This window comes from Aquarana catesbeiana, linkage group LG04 (genome assembly GCF_042186555.1).
Source record: "Aquarana catesbeiana isolate 2022-GZ linkage group LG04, ASM4218655v1, whole genome shotgun sequence".
Taxonomy (NCBI): domain Eukaryota; kingdom Metazoa; phylum Chordata; class Amphibia; order Anura; family Ranidae; genus Aquarana; species Aquarana catesbeiana.
The window spans coordinates 624,359,207-624,378,832 of NC_133327.1; the positions used below are offsets into that span (position 1 = coordinate 624,359,207).

At 44.1% G+C, this 19,626-nt stretch overlaps 1 protein-coding gene across 1 annotated transcript in view; it reads right to left on the reverse strand.

Moving 5' to 3' along the window:
* The window catches only part of FBXO28 (F-box protein 28), a 52,998-nt gene that overhangs the window by 12,897 nt on the left and 20,475 nt on the right, over nucleotides 1–19,626 (reverse strand). The window contains exons 2-3 of the mRNA XM_073628330.1: nucleotides 18,627–18,736; nucleotides 8,847–8,985 (exon numbers count right to left, since the gene is read on the reverse strand). Coding sequence (XP_073484431.1) covers nucleotides 8,847–8,985; nucleotides 18,627–18,736 — 249 coding nt within the window. The remainder of the gene's footprint in view (nucleotides 1–8,846; nucleotides 8,986–18,626; nucleotides 18,737–19,626) is intronic.

Here is a 19,626-nt window from a genome sequence, read left to right on the forward strand (position 1 = left end):
TAGAGTGATGAGACCAGCCTAAAGACAGCTGATATTCAGTATTTACAGCGCTCATTTTTAAATACAACATACACAGTGTGCTATGCCAGCCTCTAATAGAGGGGTTGGCATCGACATATATGCGCCTTAAACACACACACTTTAACAAGCTGTGCTTCAAGAGTGACACCTAGTGGTCATTAAAGTAAACAGCTAGGTATTACTGTAAATACTGTCAAATTGACAGAGGCGCCACCTGCTGTTCACAGTGAAGAGACGTTTTCTGATAAAAAACTTGATCATATCATTTCATGCGTCAAAGAGCAAGTGACCTATCCAATTTTGTTTCACCGCTATGAACACGCCACTTAACCCAGAGGAAGCTGTGCCCTTTGCTGGGCCTTTTAAATGAGCAGGGACAAGCAAGTTATCATAGCACTGTTTACCTTAAAGCAGCTTAGTCACCTATATATTTAAAAAAAAAAAAAAGCCTGCACAGAAAAGGCTTAAAAAAAACTGAACTCAGGCCTTACCTTAAAGTGTAAGTCCACCCTAAAACTAAAATCCCTGCAACTACAGACATCCACGATCTAACACTAACATATCTAACCCTGTAAAGAAGAAATCAGTATACATACCTTTTTTGAAGCCGATCTGATCTCCAGTGGCAAAGGAAATGCAGAAGACACAACAGACCACGGCTGTGAAATGAATAGGGAGCGAAGTCACCCATAAACTTGCTACGAGGCTTCCGTTGTCCTCTGCACCCACCTACATAGCGAAGCCGCAGATGACAGCTCAGCATGGGACTGGGTCAGATCAGCTTCAAAAAAGGTATGTATATTGATTTCTTCTTTACAGGGCTAGATAGGTTTGTTAGATCGTGGATGTCTGTAGATGCAGGGATTTTAGTGTTAGGGTGGACTTCTACTTTAAGTCTGGCACAGTTGAACAAGCTCCTCCCCCTGTACTGAAATTCCTTACACTGATTTCACTGCAAACTAAGATTTTCACAGCGTGCATCTGTCCCTGGCCTGCCCCTTTCATTCATTGAATTTTAGTTTTCTCAATCATGGAGGTTCAGCATCACATGTGGGCATTGCCTAGGGCGGTCTGCATGCAGACGCAGCCTGCCTAGAAAGACCCACTCTTCCAGGCTGGCATTCACCTATCAAGGCATTTTCATATCTGCATTGCTCGTCCCATGAGGCAGCCTGCTGCTTGCATCAGAGCTAGGGGCTCTCAACAGGTGTACTTAAGCAGGGTGCGGTTACGTTTTTAGAAAGAAATGCGTGGCATCCTGCTGGCTCCTTCTACCAACCATGATCTGCCTGCATTGCAAAGAGAAGCACAGAGACACAGTGATGACACCACAGGGTCACAAAAAAAAGGTATGTAAGGAAAAAGAAGTCATTGGCATGCTGATGAGAGGGAAAAGGAGGATTACATTTCAGCTTTAAAGCACATGTAAACCTAACAACGAAAATGTATTATATTGCAGCCAGGGCAGGACTTAGGGTGGTGGGGGCTCCTGGGCTTGAGTCACTTTCGGGCCCTACCTTCTATACATATGCACAGCTCTATAAAACAGGAATAGAAAAGGACAAGGTGCGCCAGACTCAGTGCAGTATTAAAGAACTTCTGTTTAATTGGACAAGACAAAGCAGCCAAATGGCTACTCACAAAAGTAGATAATATATAAGCGTGTAAGTGGGGATACTGTACTGGTATTCGTCCTGGGTCCATGATTAATAAAAGCAGTAAAAATGGATAAAATGATTATTACCGTATTTATCGGCGTATAACACGCACCCCGAGTTTAGGAGGGAATTTTAAGGAAAAAAACTTACATTTAAATGCCCATCAATGCAGCCTTATCAGTGTCCATCTGCAGACTTGTCAGTGTAATTGTAGCCTTACCCCAGTGTCATTTGCAGACTTGTCAGTGTAGCCTTGATCCAGTGTCATTGCTACCTTGTCATTGCAGCCTTTCAGTTTAAAAATGGCGCCACCGAGATACAGAGCCGGCTTTCGGAACGGGCGGTGCCCCCTATTGGCCGGGGCCCATGGGCTCGAGCCCCGTCAAGCCCAATGGAAAGTCCGGCCCTGATTGCAGCTTTCCAGCCCTTAAATGTGGTAGCTGGATTTTACTGCAGTCCAAGTACATTTTCAGCAAGTACAGAAAATACCTGGGGGATCCTCAAGGTCTTAGAATGGAAAAAAACTTTTTTTCCCCAGGTGTACTGGGTGCCTGGTCCACCGATGCATGCTGTATGACGTAGGGACCAGTGGCTGAAACCACAGCAAGCAGCTAGGAACCAGACACGCAACAATACACAAAAAGTGTCAGATGAAGAGGATTGTCAACAAGGTTTGCTGTTCAAGACAGCAGTGATTGGTGGCAAGGGTTGTAGGACAAGTATTAAAGCCTTTTTTGCAGGGAGGCTTTTTTGTTTTTTCTTTTTCCAGATTGCAACAGAGCCTCTTTTAAATGGACAAACTGGAGTTTGTTTGGAGGAGGAGGAATGCTGCCTATGACCCCAAGAACACCATCCCCACCATCAAACATGGAAACATTATGCTTTGGGGGTGTTTTTCTGCTGAGGGGACAGGACAACTGCACCGCATCAAAGGGATGATGGATAGGGCCATGCACCATAAAACCTTGGGTGAGAACCTCCTTCCCTCAGCCAGGGAATTGAAAATTAGAGGTCAACTGATATGTATTTTTCTCTGGCCGATGCTGATTTTTGCAGCCAATATTTTAGGCTGATTTTTTTTTTTCTTCTCTCCTTCATCTCAAAATCTAAGCGTTGTGGAGACTGGAGGGAGGGATGGATGGTGCTGGGCGTGGGTGGGGATACATTGTGTAGACTGGAGGGGTGGATGGGGATGCATTGTGGAGAGGGATGGATGGTGCTGGGTGTAGATGCATTGTGGAGAGAGATGGATGGTGCTGGTTGTAGATGCATTGTGGAGAGTGATGGATGGTGCTGGGTGTGGATGCATTGTGGAGAGTGATGGATGGTGCTGGGTGTAGATGCATTGTGGAGAGTGATGGATGGTGCTGGGTGTGGATGCATTGTGGAGAGTGATGGATGGTGCTGGGTGTGAATGCATTGTGGAGAGTGATGGATGGTGCTGGGTGTGGATGCATTGTGGAGAGAGATGGACGGTGCTGGGTGTGGATGCATTGTGGAGAGTGATGGATGGTGCTGGGTGTGGATGCATTGTGGAGAGAGATGGACGGTGCTGGGTGTGGATGCATTGTGGAGAGTGATGGATGGTGCTGGGTGTGGATGCATTGTGGAGAGTGATGGATGGTGCTGGGTGTGGATGCATTGTGGAGAGTGATGGATGGTGCTGGGTGTGAATGCATTGTGGAGAGTGATGGATGGTGCTGGGTGTGGATGCATTGTGGAGAGAGATGGACGGTGCTGGGTGTGGATGCATTGTGGAGAGTGATGGATGGTGCTGGGTGTGGATGCATTGTGGAGAGAGATGGACGGTGCTGGGTGTGGATGCATTGTGGAGAGTGATGGATGGTGCTGGGTGTGGATGCATTGTGGAGAGTGATGGATGGTGCTGGGTGTGGATGCATTGTGGAGAGTGATGGATGGTGCTGGGTGTGGATGCATTGTGGAGAGTGATGGATGGTGCTGGGTGTGAATGCATTGTGGAGAGTGATGGATGGTGCTGGGTGTGGATGCATTGTGGAGAGAGATGGACGGTGCTGGGTGTGGATGCATTGTGGAGAGTGATGGATGGTGCTGGGTGTGGATGCATTGTGGAGAGTGATGGATGGTGCTGGGTGTGGATGCATTGTGGAGAATGGAGGGATGGAGTAGATGCTGGGAGTGGATGAAGATGTTTGAGTTGCATTGTGAAAATGGATGAGGATGACTCTGTGTGGGGATGAGTTACATTGTGAAGAGGCTCTCCACAATGTAACTCTCATATCCACCCAGAGTCATCCTCATCCATTTTCACAATGCAACTCAATGCCAGCTTCAGCCAGGTATCCCATTGAAGGAGATTTAATAAAGTCCAAATCTGCAGGGGGCACAGCAGCACACATTGTGAATTACCCTCCATGCTGCTTTCTGGTATCTATCTGCATGCACCTGAAAGGGCTAGGTACATGCAGATAGACAGCTGTGACCCGGCGTGGGTGCCCCCATAGCAAGCTGCTTGCTGTGGGAGCACTGAACAGGAGGGAGGGGCCAGGATCACAGAAGAGGAGGATCTGGGCTGCTCTGTGCAAAGCCACTGTATCAGAGCAGGTAAGTATAACATGTTTGTTATTTTTAAGGGGGAAAAAAGATTTTACAATCCCTTTTAATGACTTGGAGAGGATCTGCAAAGAGGAGTGGGACAAAATCCCTCCTGAGATGTGTGCAAAACTGGTGGCCAAATACAAGAAACGTCTGACCTCTGTGATTGGCAACAAGGGTTTTGCCACCAAATACTAAGTCATGTTTTGGGACGGGGTCAAATACTTATTTCACTCATTAAAATGCAAATCAATTTATAACTTCTTTGAAATGCGTTTTTCTGGATATTTTTGTTATTCTGTCTCTCACTGTTAAAATAAACCATTAAAACATTAAAATTAGACTGATAAGTTCTTTGTCAGTGGGCAAACGTACAAAATCAGCAGGGGATCAAATACTTTTTCCCTCACTGTATAGTGAATGCAGAGTCCTGGGTTTAGTAACACTTTAAAGCTGAACTGCAGGTAAAGAACTATATAACCGCTTGCCGACCAGTGCACAACGATATACGTCGGTACAATGGTACGGCTGCGCAAATGAGTGTACAGGTACGTCCCCTTTAAGAAGCGGCATTGTGGGCGCGCACGCATGCTCCGTGCCTGCGGGACCCACGGACTCCGGTGTCCGCGATCATGTCACTGAGCAGCAGAACTAGGAGATGCCTATGTAAACAAGGCATTTCCCCGTTCTGCCTAGTGACAAGACAGAGATCTACTGCTCCCTGTCATGTCCTTGGTAGCCCACTGCCCCACCCCCCAGTTAGAATCACTCCCTAGTGTCACTTAACCCCTTGATCGCCCCCTAGTGTTTAACTCAGGGGTCTCAAACTGGTGGCCCTCCAGCTGTTATGAAACTACAAGTTCCATCATGCCTCTGCCTGTGGGAGTCATGCTTGTAACTGTCAGCCTTGCAATGTCTCATGGGACTTGTAGTTTCGCAACAGCTGGAGGGCCACCAGTTTGAGACCCCTGGTTTAACCCCTGTAAGGATGAGCTCCGGCGTGTTTGCGCACTCCATGTGCCGAGCCCGCCAGGAAGTCGGCACGGCGCTGCGCTAATCACAGGCAGTGAGACATTTCCCGATCTCTGCAGCCGCACATCAGGAAAATGTCTCACTGCCTGCGATTAGCGCAGTGGAGCGCCGCGCCGACTTTCTGGCGGGTTCGGCAGGTGGAGTGTGCGAACTCGCTGGAGCTCATCCTTAAACCCCTTTCCTGCCAGTGTCATTTACACAGTAATCAGTGCATTTTTATAGTACTCATTGCTGTAAAAATGACAATGGTCCCAAAATAGTGTCAAAAGTGTCCGATGTGTCTCCCATAATGTCACAGTCACGATAAAAATCATAGATTGCCGCCATTACTTAAAAAAATTGATAATAAAAATGCCATAAATCTATCCTCTATTTTGTAGATGCTATAACTTTTGCGCAAACCAAACAATATACTCTTATTGCGATTTTATTTTTTTTACCAAAAATATGTAGAAGGATACATATCAGCCTAAACTGTGGAAAAAAATGTTTTTTTATATATTTTTGGGGGATATTTATTATAGCAAAAAGTAAAAAATATTGTTTTTTTTTCAAAATTGTCACTATTTTTTGTTTATAGCACAAAAAAATAAAAACCGCAGAGGTGATCAAATACCACCAAAAAAAGCTCTATTTGTGGGAAAAAAGGATGTCAATTTTGTTTGGGTGCAACATCGCACGACTGTGCAATTGTCAGTTAAAGCGACTCAGTGCCGTATCGCAAAAAGTGCTCTGGTCAGGAAGGGGGTAAATTCTTCTGGGGCTGAAGTGGATAAACAGCTAAAATACAAATATGGGATTTGCCAAATGACTTGTATTTTTGTCAGTCCAGTTTTGATACTTACAAAGGATATAATTCCACTTTATGTGTACCAAATGCCATTGCAAACCTAAACAGTACCTTATAAAAATGTATTTCCCTGCATGTTCCCTACTTGCTCTTAAATTAGCTTTTAGCCACGATCAGCTGATTTTGAGGACACCATGAGTACTGCTGTCCCACTGAAATGAATGGGGCCTTGGTATGCATGTCATGTGAAGGAAGAAGTGGCTTTTTTTTCTTTTTGGAGGAAAGGCTTTGCAATTCTGAGTGGGGCTACTCAGTGAAAGTTGTGGGGTTTGGTTTAAAGGGGTAGTAAAGGTTCTTCATTGCTGGGGGTTTTATTAAAAAAAAAAAAAATTTTGAAAAAAAAAGTTTTTAGTTTCTAGTTGTCGGTAAATTTTGTAAATAAGTAATTTTTCTCCTTCATTGGGCGCTGATGAGGCAGCACTGATTAGGTGGCACTGATGAGGAGGCATGAATATGCCGCACTTATAGGCACTGGTGGGCGGCATTGATGGGCAGCAGTGATAGCCAGCACTGACTGGCATCACTAATAGCCACTGATTGGTGGCAATTGTGGGCACACAGTTCTGGCACTGGTGGCATTTAATTGTAATCAGGGCACTGATGATCGGTGCCCTGATTACATCCCTAGATGTCCTCTGTGAGGAGATGCCGCTGATTGGCTCTCCTCTCCTTACACTCTGTCAGTGTGAGGTGAGGAGCGCCGATTACCAGCATCATCGTGTTTACATGTGACCGGCTGTGATTGGACACAGCTGATCTCATGGTTAAAGAGCCGCAGCTCTTTACACAGATCGGAGTTGCACCGGGTCCTAGCAGCACGGCGCACCCCCGGGGGCGCGCGAGAGCAGCCTTTCTGGGCGGCCGTCATATGACGTCCACCCAGAACGAGAGCCGCGCCACCCAGCTGTCATTTGGCAGATGGGAAGGGGTTAAATAACAAAATGTTATGCTCCCCCCCCCCCGTGCATGGGATCCTCCTTTTCTGGGGTCCTTCGGCAGCACCCCTTCTCTTTTCGAGTGCTCACGGAGACCCACATTCCCTGTGGGCACTCGTGTGGGTGCGCTCCCAAGTCCTGCTCCGAGTCCATTGACATAGGCAGCAGGACTTGGCCCCGGCTCCCGTGTCACTGGCTTTGATTGACAGCAGTGAGAGCCGGCGGACATCGGAGTCCGCGGGTCCCGCAGGCACGGAGCGTACGCGCGCCCACAATGCCGCTTCTTAAAGGGCAAGTCGAGCCGATGCCAAAGAGCTTGATTTTGGTCTCATCTGGCCAAAACACTTTCACCCAGTTCTTTTCTGAATCATTCAGGTGTTCATTAGCAAACTTCAGCATGGGGACCTTGAGCATGGGGACCTTGTGGGCGCTGCAGGATTTCAGTCCTTCACGGCGTAGTGCGTTACCAATTGTTTTTCTGGTGACTATGGTCCCAGCTGCCTTGACCATATTCTCCTGTGTAGTTCTGGGCTGATTCCTCATCGTTCTCATGATCATTCAAACTCCACAAGGTGAGATCTTGCATGGAGCCCCAGACCGAGGGAGACTTAGTTATTTTGGGTTTCTTTCATTTGCAAATAATCACACCAACTGTTGGCTCCCTCTCACCAAGCTGCTTGGCGACGGTCTTGTAGCACATTCCAGTCTTGTGTAGGTCTACAATCTTGTCCCTGACATACTTTGGTCTTGGACGTGGTGCAGAGATTGGAATCTGATTGCTTCTGTGGACAGGTGTCTTTTATACAGGTAACAAGCTCAGATTAAGAGCACTCCCTTTAAGAGAGTGCTCCTAATCTCAGCTCTTTACCTGTTTAGAAGACACCTGGGAGCCAGAAATCTTGCTGATTGATAGGGGATCAAAAACTTGTTTTACTCATTAAAATGCAAATCAATTTATAACTTTTTGGAAATGAGTTTTTCTGGATATTTTTGTTGTTATTCTGTCTCTCACTGTTAAAATAAACCTACTATTAAAATTATAGACTGATCATTTCTTTGTCAGTGGGCAAAAGAACAAAATCAGCAGGGGATCAAATACTTTTTTTTCCCCCATCACTGTATCTGATCTCCCACAGTACATGGAATTATTTTAGTAAATATAAACTGCTAAAATACCTTTTCTCATCAGCAGTATATACCAGTGTCATGACTTCTATCAGTGTCTGGTTAAAGCTTGTAGGAGTTTTCATTCTCCTCCGACTGTCCTATGAGGCTGCAGAACCCATGGCCCTCTGTCTGGACAGTGTTGATTGGCCCTGTGCCAATCATATGCACCCTCCCAAAAAAAACTAACAAAAAAAAACCCTCTAGCAATACACACCAAACTGAGCATGTGCAGAGTGCCATCAAGGCTCTGTTCTATCAGGAGATGGATTGGGTACTGTGGATGAAGAGGAAGCTCAGAGAAGACAGAATCAAACAGCCCTTTTACACAATGCACAGGATTAACCCCTTAGGTTCTGTAGTGGGTATAACAAGCATGCTTTTCTCCATATACAGACTGATTTTATTGTTGTGGGTTTAGTAACACTAATTCCTTAAGGCAGTTTTGAGCACAATGAACAGCTGTACTATTCACTTCATATTCATCTGTGGGTTTCTGCCATATAAAAGGCAAATTCTGTTTTTTTTTCTGCAAAATTGTAGAATTTGGCTGTCTCACAAACAGTGGTAATGTGTTTATACAGAAATTAATTTATATAGCCAACTCCTCACCTTTCCAGGAATAAAACAACAAAGATTAGAGTCCACATATTTCATAAACGTCATGTTGAGTAAGGAAAGTCTAGTTTCAACCGCAGCCAGGATGTCAGCATGGCGTGCCAGCGAGTGATTCCGCCTCTCCGATTCCCTCCTGCGCAAAAGGTTACATGGTATAATCAGCTGCAAATACGCATGACTGAGGGGACAAATAGAATGGTCAAGGTGCCTTTACAGTTGAACTCCAGGCAGATAGACAAATTATTTGCAGCTCTGTAAAGATTAATTCTTTATAAATAAAGCAGCGTAATTACCTGAATTTGACTTTGTATCAGCCCCTTGTAATCCCTGTAAGGCAGAGTATAGGAGGGAGAAGCAGTACAAGAGGGCCTTCAGTTCAGATGCGTCATGAAGCATGCTGATCAAAGGAGAAAGCAGAATGAGATGAGCCCATCACTGTGCTGCTTCTCCTTTCACTGTACAGTCCCAGTTGGTTAAACGATACTGGCCATGACTGAAGGTGGAAGACTAAGGACATCTAGTGGTGGAAAAGGAATACTACAGGAGGACAGATTGAACAACAGTATAGCAAAAACTAGTACTTTTTTCCTATTAATTCCAATATTTGGGGGTTACCACTATCCCTCTATATAATAATTCAGATTTTATTTAAAATTTTCCTTTTTTTCAATAAACACAGACATACAAAAAAAAAAAAAAAAGGCATATCTCAAAAAAAACATATAAAAAGGCAAAAACAGCCACAAAATACACGAGAAGAAAAAAAAAAAAAAAAACACCTCCACTATAACAATAAGCCTCTAACTCTCAGAGGCACAGTAGAGAAAATTATTATTTGATCCCCTGCAGATTCTGTAAGTTTGTCCACTTTAAAAAAATAAAAAAAATTAAAAAATAGGGGGTCTATAAGTGTTATCATAGGTGTATTTTAAATGATTGAGACAGAATATCAAACAAAAGTCCAGAATAAGCATTTGATCCCCAAGCAAAACATGACTTAGTACTTGGTGGAGAAACCCTTGTTTGCAAGACATTTCTTGTAGTTGGTGACCAGGTTTGCACACATCTCAGGAAGGATTTTGGTCCACTCTTCTTCACAGATCTTCTCTAAATCCTTAAGGTTTCTTGGTTGTCGCTTGGCAACTCGAAGTTTCAGGTCCCTCCATAAATTTTCTATAGGTTTAAAGGTCTGGAAACTGGCTAGGGCATTCCATGACCTTAACCACCTCTCGCCTACACTATAGCTGAATGACGGCTACAGCCAGTGCTGTATTTTGGCTGTCCCCACACGAAAAAAAAAAAGCACCCGCCCCCTTCTCCCTCACGCAGGGCCACCACCAGGGGAGTACAGCTGAATCACAGACAAGTGGCGTCCCTATGGGGGTGCGGACCACATCCGGGTGACACCCTCCAGAGGGGTGACATCGAGCCACCCCCCCCCCAAATTGGTAAAGAGGTGACAGAGCTTCTCCATTTGCCAGAGAACTCGCAGCAGCGCAGTGACAAGGGAGAGGAGAGCTGCGGGCTGTCTGCATCTCCCCCGCTCACCCCTCTCCCCTTTCTCCAGTCAGCCGAAGGGAGAGGAGAGCGGCTCAGAGAAGAGTGCATGCTCTGACCTCCGTCCACTCTCCTGTTCTTGCTGTCACCCATCGGGCCCGTATGTGTGATGTGTCAGCAGACTATCATGTCCAAGGAGGAGAGTGTGTCAGTGTCACCTACCTGTGTGTGGGGTGCCCCCACCCCCTCTCCACTTGCCTATATGCTTACTTCTCCAATCCACACCCTGCACAACCACCAAGGACCCCGTAAGGAAGTGGCAGAACAAATGGGTGGGACAAAGGGGAAAGGGTGGGACACCCGATTTTAGTCTTGCCTAGGGCAGTACAAAAACAAAATACACCACTGGCTACAGAGCAGGTCTTAATTAGACCGTCAATAGACATCCACCCGTGCATGAACTGCCTGTGGCCTGCTGCGGGGCGCGCTCTGATCACTGAATCAATGAGACTTGGCTGATTACAGATTGGAGCAAGGGGTGGATCCCGCCCCCTTACCACGTGATCAAAAGGGAAAAGAACCCGCTGCTCCAGGTGTATGGAATAAGCCCAAATGGAACCCAACCAAGAGTGCCAGCCCCGGCCCGCCTCTGTAGAAATCCTCAAGAAAAAGAAACAGCTGCCCATTCGGTGGTTCCAGTTGCCTTTTATTAATCACCAAGGACACCAGCATTCAGTCACATTGACACATTGAACACATCTTGTGGTTAATCATTACCAATGACAGCTGATCACGTGATGTAAACAGAAGATCGTCAATCTGCTTTTTTTTTCTCCCCTCACACTGACAGAGTGAGGGAAAAAAAAAAAAGCCGATCACCGTCTTCAGACAGAGGCACTGCTGCTATGCAGTGCCCACCCGTGCCACCCATCAGTGCAGCCTATCAGTGCCCATCAATGAAGGAGAAAATATACCCGTTTTCAAAATTTTATAACAAACTATGAAACTTTTTTTTTTGTTTTTTTTTTCAAAATTTTTGGTCTCTTTTCAGCAAAAAATAAAACCCCCAGTAGTGCTTAAATACCACCAAAAGAAAGCTCTATTTGTGGGGGGAAAGAAAAAAAAAAGAAAAATTTTATTTGGGTACAGTGTTGCATGACTGCGCAATTGTCATGTAAAGAGTGACAGTGCTGAAAGCTGAAAATTGGCCTGGGCAGGAAGGAGTTTTAAATGCCCAGTAAGCAAGTTGTTAATGTGCTTCTTCTTTAGCCACTCCTTTGTTGCGTTGGCGGTATGTTTTGGGTCATTGTCATGCTGGAAGACCCATCCACGACCCATCTTCAGTGTTCTGGCTGTGGGAAGAAGGTTCTCATCCAATACATGGTCCCGTCCATTGGCCTCTCAATGCGGCAAAGTTTGCCTGTGCCCTTAGCAGAGAAACAGCCCTAAAGCATCATGTTTCCACCTCCGTGCTTTACTGTAGGGATGATGTTCTTAGGGTCAGTGTCAACATTTTTCTTCCTCCAAACACAGCGAGTCGAGTTAATGCCAAAGAGCACAATTTTGGTATCATCTGACCACAACACTTTCCCCCAATCCTTCTCTGAATCATTTAGATGTTCATTGGCAAACTTCAGACAGGCCTGTACATGTGCCTTCTTGAGAAGGGGGACCTTGAGGGCGCTGCAGGATTTTAATCCATAGCAGCATATTGTGTAACCAATGGTTTGTTTGGTGACTGTGGTCCCAGCTTCCTTGAGATCATTCACAAGCTCCTCCTGTGTAGTTCTGGGCTTCTCATGATCATTCTTACCCCATGAGGTGAAATCTTGCATGGAGCTCAAGACCGAGGGCGATTGATGGTTATTTTGTATTTCTTCCATTTGAAAATAATTGCTCCAACAGCGGTCCCCTCACCAAGCTTCTTGCTGATGGTTTTGTAGCCCATTCCAGCCTTGTGCAGGTCTACAATCTTGTCCCTGATGTCCTTTGACTGCTCTTTAATAAAAAGTTTGGGACTGCTCTTTGGCCTTGCCCATGATGGTGAGGTTTGAATAGAAGATTCTGTGGACGGGTGTCTTTTATAAACATAACGAGTTGTCATTAGGAGCACTTTAACAGGACTAATCTGTGTGCCACATGAGCACATACTGTAGTCAGTCTGTGGGAGCCAGAATTATTGTTGGTTGGTAGGGCGTCAAATATTACATTTTACTCACTGAACTACAACTCCATTTATAAAACATTTGTATCATGTTTTTTTTCTGGATATATGGTTGATATTCTGTCTCTATCATTTAAAATACACCTATGATAAATTATAGACCCTTCATTTCTTTGTAAAAGGGGTAAAATTACAAAATCTACAGGGGATCAAATAATTATTTTCGCCAGCCTTTTCCACACTCCTTTAAACAGAAATGCTTGAGCTGGGTAAATCACCCTCATCAGTAGTTAGAATAGTTAATATGATCAAGATGGTCTGGGCCCCACAATTACTTTACATACTCCATCTATGTGGATACCACGAAAATGGTTTGTTCGTATAGGTGCACAATTCAGGAAGCTCATTTGCAAAAGCAAGGCAGCCTGAATTAATGCACTACTTTACAGTATAGTAAAGATCTAGTGTTTGGGACTACTAAACCACCTTGGATTTATTTCATAGCGGCCCAATATCAACACCGGACGGGTTGGGACGTGGCAGATATAACAAACCCCATACATAGGTTACTACTACACTCTTACACAGAACGGCATTGTTGCATTTGGAAAGGAATCTTACTTTAGTTCCACCAAACTGTCCTATGGTATCCTTGTTAAATAACATTTTGGAAGTTTCATAAAATAAATAAAAACACTTGCAGTTCGGGGACTACCTGAGTGGCACTCCACTATTGTGTAACTGTGTGAAAATTGCTAAACTACAACAGTCCACCCCCTGGCTGGCAATAGGTATTCGGTTCATTGCTCAATTATACTACTGGGTATGTATTGAAGTCTTTCATCACTCTACATCAATCAGAATTTAATATCCCAAGACAGAACTTCTACAAATATTTACAACTATGTCATGCTCTAAGGCCCAGTTCACACTGGGGCGACTTGTCAGGCGACTTAGTTGCCTGACAAGACGTGCTCCATTCAGTGCAATGGAACCGCTTTTACTTAAAAAACGGTTTCTGCACTACTTGGGGGCGACCGCACCGGTGTGAACCGAACCTTAACGCTCAAACCCTTCATAGTAACTAGATACTAGAAGAACCACATCTATTCCATGATGTAATGTCAGAAACTAAAAAAGTTGTGATTTCACACATTTATGCCATTCTCCTAACCCTAGCCCAAGATCCTGCTCACTTACCTTGCAGGAGGAAATGGGAGATAGATGTAGGCGAATTGGAAGATAAAAATGGGAGGCAGCTTTGGCATCCATCCCACTACTTTCTCTCCCCGCTTCACAAAAATTGTTGCAATCATGACTCCTGAATTGGGCTTATAGAACACCAGTAGAACGGCTTAGATGGGAATCTCCAATCTGTCCCAGATGCAATAAAGATGTGGAGGATTTAATCCACACTGTATGTTCTAGAGGCTTTTTAGATATTGGACAACAATTTTACAAACTACAGTGAGGGAAAAAAGTATTTGACCCCCTGCTGATTTTGTACGTTTGCCCACTGTCAAAGAAATGATCAGTCTATAATTTTAATGGTAGACTTATTTTAAACAGTGTGTGACAGAACAAAAATGAGTGAAATAAGTATTTGATCCCCTATCAATCAGCAAGATTTCAATGATCATGAGAACAGGGAGGAATCTGCCCAGAACTACACGGGAGAATCTTGCCAATGATCTCAAGGCAGCTGGCACCATAGTCACCAAGAAAACAATTGGTAACACACTACTCCATGAAAGACTGAAATCCTGCAGCAGCTGTAAGGTCCCCCTGCTCAAGAAAGCACATGTACAGGCCTGTCTAAAGTTTGCTAACGAACATCTGAATGATTCAGAGGAGAACTGGGTGAAAGTGTTGTGGCCAGATGAGACCAAAATCAAGCTCTTTGGCATCAACTCAACTCGCCGTGTTTGGAGGAAAAGGAGGAATTTTGCCTATGAACCAAAGAACACCATCCCCACCCTCAAACATGGAGGTGGAAACTATACTTTGGGGGTGTTTCTCTGCTAAGGGGACAGGACAACTTCACTGCATCAAAGGGACGATGGACAGGGCCATGTGCCATCAAATCTTGGGTGAGAACCTTCTTCCCTCAGCCAAGGCATTGAAAATGGGTCGTGGATGGATATTCCAGCATGACAATGACCCAAAATGCACAGCCAAGGCAACAAAGGAGTGGCTCGAGAAGCACATTAAGATCCTGAAGTGGCCTAGCTGGTATCCAGACCTTAATCCCATAGAAATATGTGGAGGGAGCTGAAGGTTCGAGTTACCAAATATCAGCTTTGAAACATTAATAACTTGGAGAGGATCTGCAAAGAGGAGTGGTACAAAATCCCTCCTGAGATGTGTGAAAACCCGGTGGCCAACTACAAGAAACGTCTGACCTCTGATTAGCAAGGGTTTTGCCACCAAGTTCTAAGTCATGTTTTTTGAAGGGGTCAAATACTTATTTCACTCATTAAAATGCAAATCAAATTTATAACTTTGATACGCGTTTTTCCAGGATATTTTTGTTGTTATTCTGGTCTCTCACTGTTAAACTAAACCTACCATTAAAATTATAGACTGATCATTTCTTTGTCAGTGGGCAAACGTACAAAATCAGCAGGGCATCAAATACTTTTTTCCCTCAATGTATTTGGTTATTGGTTTTGTTAACTGCGTAGGTATAATGAAGACTCTATACAAGTTCCATATGCATTTGTAAGAACCTTATGCTGGAAATGATCTTCTACACATAATAAAGTAATTATATGTGCACATCAAAAAAGCTTAAAGCAGAGTTCCAGGCTTTTTTTGTTTATTAAAAGTCAACAGCTACAAAAAGTATAGCTGCTGACTTTTAATAAACAGACACTTACCTGTTCCATGGTCCAATGATAAGGCCACACTGAGCCCTACTCCTCTCCTCGGTGCCTCCATTGAAACTGTGGGCACCCAGCCATGACAGCTTGGCGGCTTCACGGCCGGGCTCTCCCAGTGGACAGGCAATCTTCTGGGACCTGTCACGTGTCCAAGAAAATTACAGAGAGGGAGGGGCCACCTAGGGGGAGAGGAGGAGTCTCCTAGGTGGCCCGTAGGCAGAAGCAGGAAGTGGGACAGGAAGTCCCACTCAAAACTAAGCATCCACTCCTTCCCGAAAAAATGACATGCCAAATGTGGCATGTAAGGAGGCGAGGAGTGCTTAAATCGGAAGTTCCACTTTTGGGTGGAACTCCGCTTTAATACAAAATTCAATAAAATATGGGACAGATGGTTAGCGCAACCTGCTTTAAATGAGGACGCTTAAATTCCATGTTACACATCATCACTGGTAAATGCATGGTTTTTGCGTTCCAAAGTACTGATTTCCTGACACATGTCCGTTCTGCTCCATGATTATTGCACTAGTACAGAGCTATTACATACTATTTTACGGTTTATTGGTCATAAACTTGGCATGAACGTTTCTTTCTTTGTTCTTATATCCATAATGCTGATTACACTGCTTGTAAAATTCTTTATTTATCCTATTAAAGCTGTTTTTTGAATGTGAAAAAATGAAATGTGCTCTATCTTTTAAAGGGCTTATTTTTGGATAGCATGGGGAAAGGTTAAAGCATTGAAGTTTGAAGCATACTTTTGCACTGCGGTAATGCACAGGTTAAAGCGGGTGTAAACCGCTGGTTGTGTTTTTTGTTTTTTTTCGGGACCTGCAAAAGGTAAAGGCATAATGTGCTAGCATGCTTTGAGAGATATAGTATTGAAAACAAAAGAAGTGTGTCCCTAGAAGTCCACAAAGCTCACCATGCCATCTGATTGTACAATCTCCTTTAGTTCTACCATCAGTTATGAAATGCAGGGGCCTGTCAGATTGGATACAACGTGATTGAATATCATTTCCCATTATATAATTCTGGTAAATCTAAAGGAGATTGTACAATCAGATTGTATAGTGTATGGCCACATTGATACACCTAAAATGTACTTTCTGTGCCATTTTTCATGGCACCCAAAACACGGAAGCAAACGTGCTTTTTGTCGAGTGCAAAAGTGGGCAACAAAACGTGCAGTAAAAAATGTGCTAATCGCAACATGACGTGTCACGAGAAAACGCACACTAAAAAAAACATGCACTCCCACTACGCTGTATGAATGGAGCCTGAAAGTGAAATTGATGTGTTTACACCCTCTCTGAGCTGGATTACAACATTGACAGCTGAACAAAAAACAGAATCTCCTGCACTCGAAAGTGATGAGACGGCGGTAGATATTGCCTAGGATCTCTTTAGCTCCGGGTAAATGCACAAACCTTGCTGCCCTCCAAGGGTTCAGGGACACCCAATGGGCTCCGAGGAAGAGGGGCTCTCCCCTCGAAATGCATCAGCCATCTAGAAGGTCCTCCGGCACGGTCCAAGTGTCTTGGTCGCATCGTATGAACTGTGGACTTTGTAATGATTTTATGGCCTCCTTGTTTTGGAGTATGTTTGTTTTTATACCAATAAACACCACTTGGGTAATGCACAAGGCTGTTGTGCCCTCTTTTCGTTTTTCTACAGTATTGACAGCTGAATGTCTCCCTCTAATGTACTTGTATAAAGTTGGTCATACACTATACAATGTGATAGTACAACCTAACCTCTGTAGAATTTCCTTTAGATCTAAATAAAACTTTGGAAAAGGAGGACCCACTTGAACAATCTATTCAATTTGCATCAAATCAGACAGGCCCTTGTACTAAATAGTTGATGGTAGATCTAAAGAGGATTTTACAGATTTACAGTGTATGGCCACCGCCACCTTAAAAGGAAGAAGTAGGAAAGTGGGTGGAAACAAAAAAGAGGTGGTATAGTAACAAGGTGTGGTCCGGAATGGTAAAACATGCCCTATTTTGTGATGAAGTAGGGCAGTGACTGATGGGATATGAAGTTCCAGGAAGGTCACGATGATACAAGAAATCAGGTCTCAAAGCATTTTTAACCACTTGCTGACCGCTAAATGTTTGCAAGTGGTTTACCGGGATTATGGCTAAAGATATCGGCCATAACCCAGGACCGTTGTTTTCAACAGATGGCCGGCTTGCTCATGAAACCAGTCTGAGGAGCGGCTCATGAGCGGCTGAGCCGGCTTCCAAAGTGGCAGGAGGGGACGCGCCCCCCCCGCGTGCTTCTCGAGCTTACCTTTACCGCCAGTGCGGCCGTCCGCTCCCATAGGTGATCAAACAGTTAACACTCTTTGATTGCCTATGGCCTTGGAGGACCAGAGTGATGTCATGACATCACTTCAGGTCCAGGCCAGAAGAAAATAAAAATTAAAGCAAACGATCAAAAAAAAAAAAAAAAAAATCTGATCTTTTGTTTTAATAGGTAAAGAAGAGATTTGGGGCATTTTGACCCCAGTTCTCTCCATAAAGAGGACTTGTCATCCTTATTTCTATTACAAGGGATGTTTACTTGCCTTGTAATAGGAATAAAAGTGAAAAAAAAAAAAAATATTAAGAAAAACAGTGTAGAAAAAAAGTTAAAGTTAAAGCTCCCCTATCTATCATATGTAAAGGTATTCAAACCACACATGAGGAATCACCGCGAACACCAGAGCAAGAACAATAATTCTAGCGCTAGACCTCCTCCTCCATAGTTTGTCACCATTCCACGAGTGCAATTTTAAAGCGTGACATGTTAGGTATCTATTTACTCGGCGTAACATCATCTTTCACCTTATACAAAAAAAAAAAATGGGGTAACTATTTTGTTTTTTTTCCAAAACAAATTGTGTTTGCAAAACTGCTGTGCAAATCCCATGTGACAAACGACAAGGATCGCCATTTTATTTCCTAGGGTCTCTGCTAAAAGAAAATGCATATTCTTTGGGGGTTATAAATAATTTTCTCGAAAAAAAATACTGATTTAAAACTTGGAAACAAAGTGGTTAAAATTTTCAAAGCTGCTACGGACGAGGTAAGTTAACGATAAACACATTGCGATAGCCTGGCCAGAAAATACATAGGAAAAGGCTTCTATTTATTATGAAAAGTGAAATTTTGCATGAAAATGTGAACTTTTAAAGTGAGCTAGGCTTTAACAGTCATATTGCGAAACAATACAGCAAGTGCTCACCTGGGCAGCTGTGCTTTGACCTGTTTTTGACATAAGCTGTGGTAGCGTTCCACCCGCAGGAATCCTTGGTTGAGTATGCGCTGACACTCCAGATCCATACGCTTACACACCTAGAACACAAAGAGCACAAGTAAATTTACCAGGAGGCAACCGGTGCTGGAATCCTACTAATTTCCCTGATGTTTCACAGCTACAAAAGAAGAATTTTAGGCTGAAACAGCCTAAATATGACATTTACCGAACACTTCCCCCACTCTCCATCCCGAAGGATCCTATTGTGTGCTTGCAGCTGCCGTTGGGAAGGAGTGGTGGGAATCTGGCAGCACTTTGGGGGGGCACCTTGGCATCAGAGGGAAAAGTATGGTACACAGGGAGGGGGACTGACGCGGTGGGGAGGACAATTACTGGAATTGATGCCTTCTATGGATCTCTCTAAAGCAGCTGAATGCCAGCAAGAGGTAGAGGAGAAAAAAAAACAAACAGTTTTTGCTTTGTTGGACTTTGTGCAAAAATACTGGGGAGGTTATCAGCTGCCACTGTACCTTTAACCATTTAGCACAAATCGCCATTATTGTACGTTGGTATTCTGATGCTAAATACCGTATGACAGCAGATAGCTGCCAAAACCACTGGTATTTTCAACAACCGCGAGTGGCTGGCTTTTAGATAAAAGTGGTCTCTGCAAAATCACTTTTATCAGGCGGCGGAGATGACCGCGTTCCGGTCATCTCCACCGCTTACCGGAGACGATTGCATCCTTCCCCCTGACAGGCATGGAGCCGAGTGAGAAAAAGATGGCCCCCCGCTCGGCTCCATAACATTGAATGGCGGAAGCGACGTCAAACGTCACTTCCGCCCAATGGTCTTAAAGAGGAATTTATTTTTTTATTTTATTTTTTTTTTTTATTGCATTTTAGCGTAAATATGAGAGCTGAGGTCTTTTTGACCCCCGGATCTCACATTAAATAGGTCCTGCCATGTTTTTTTTTTATATTACAAG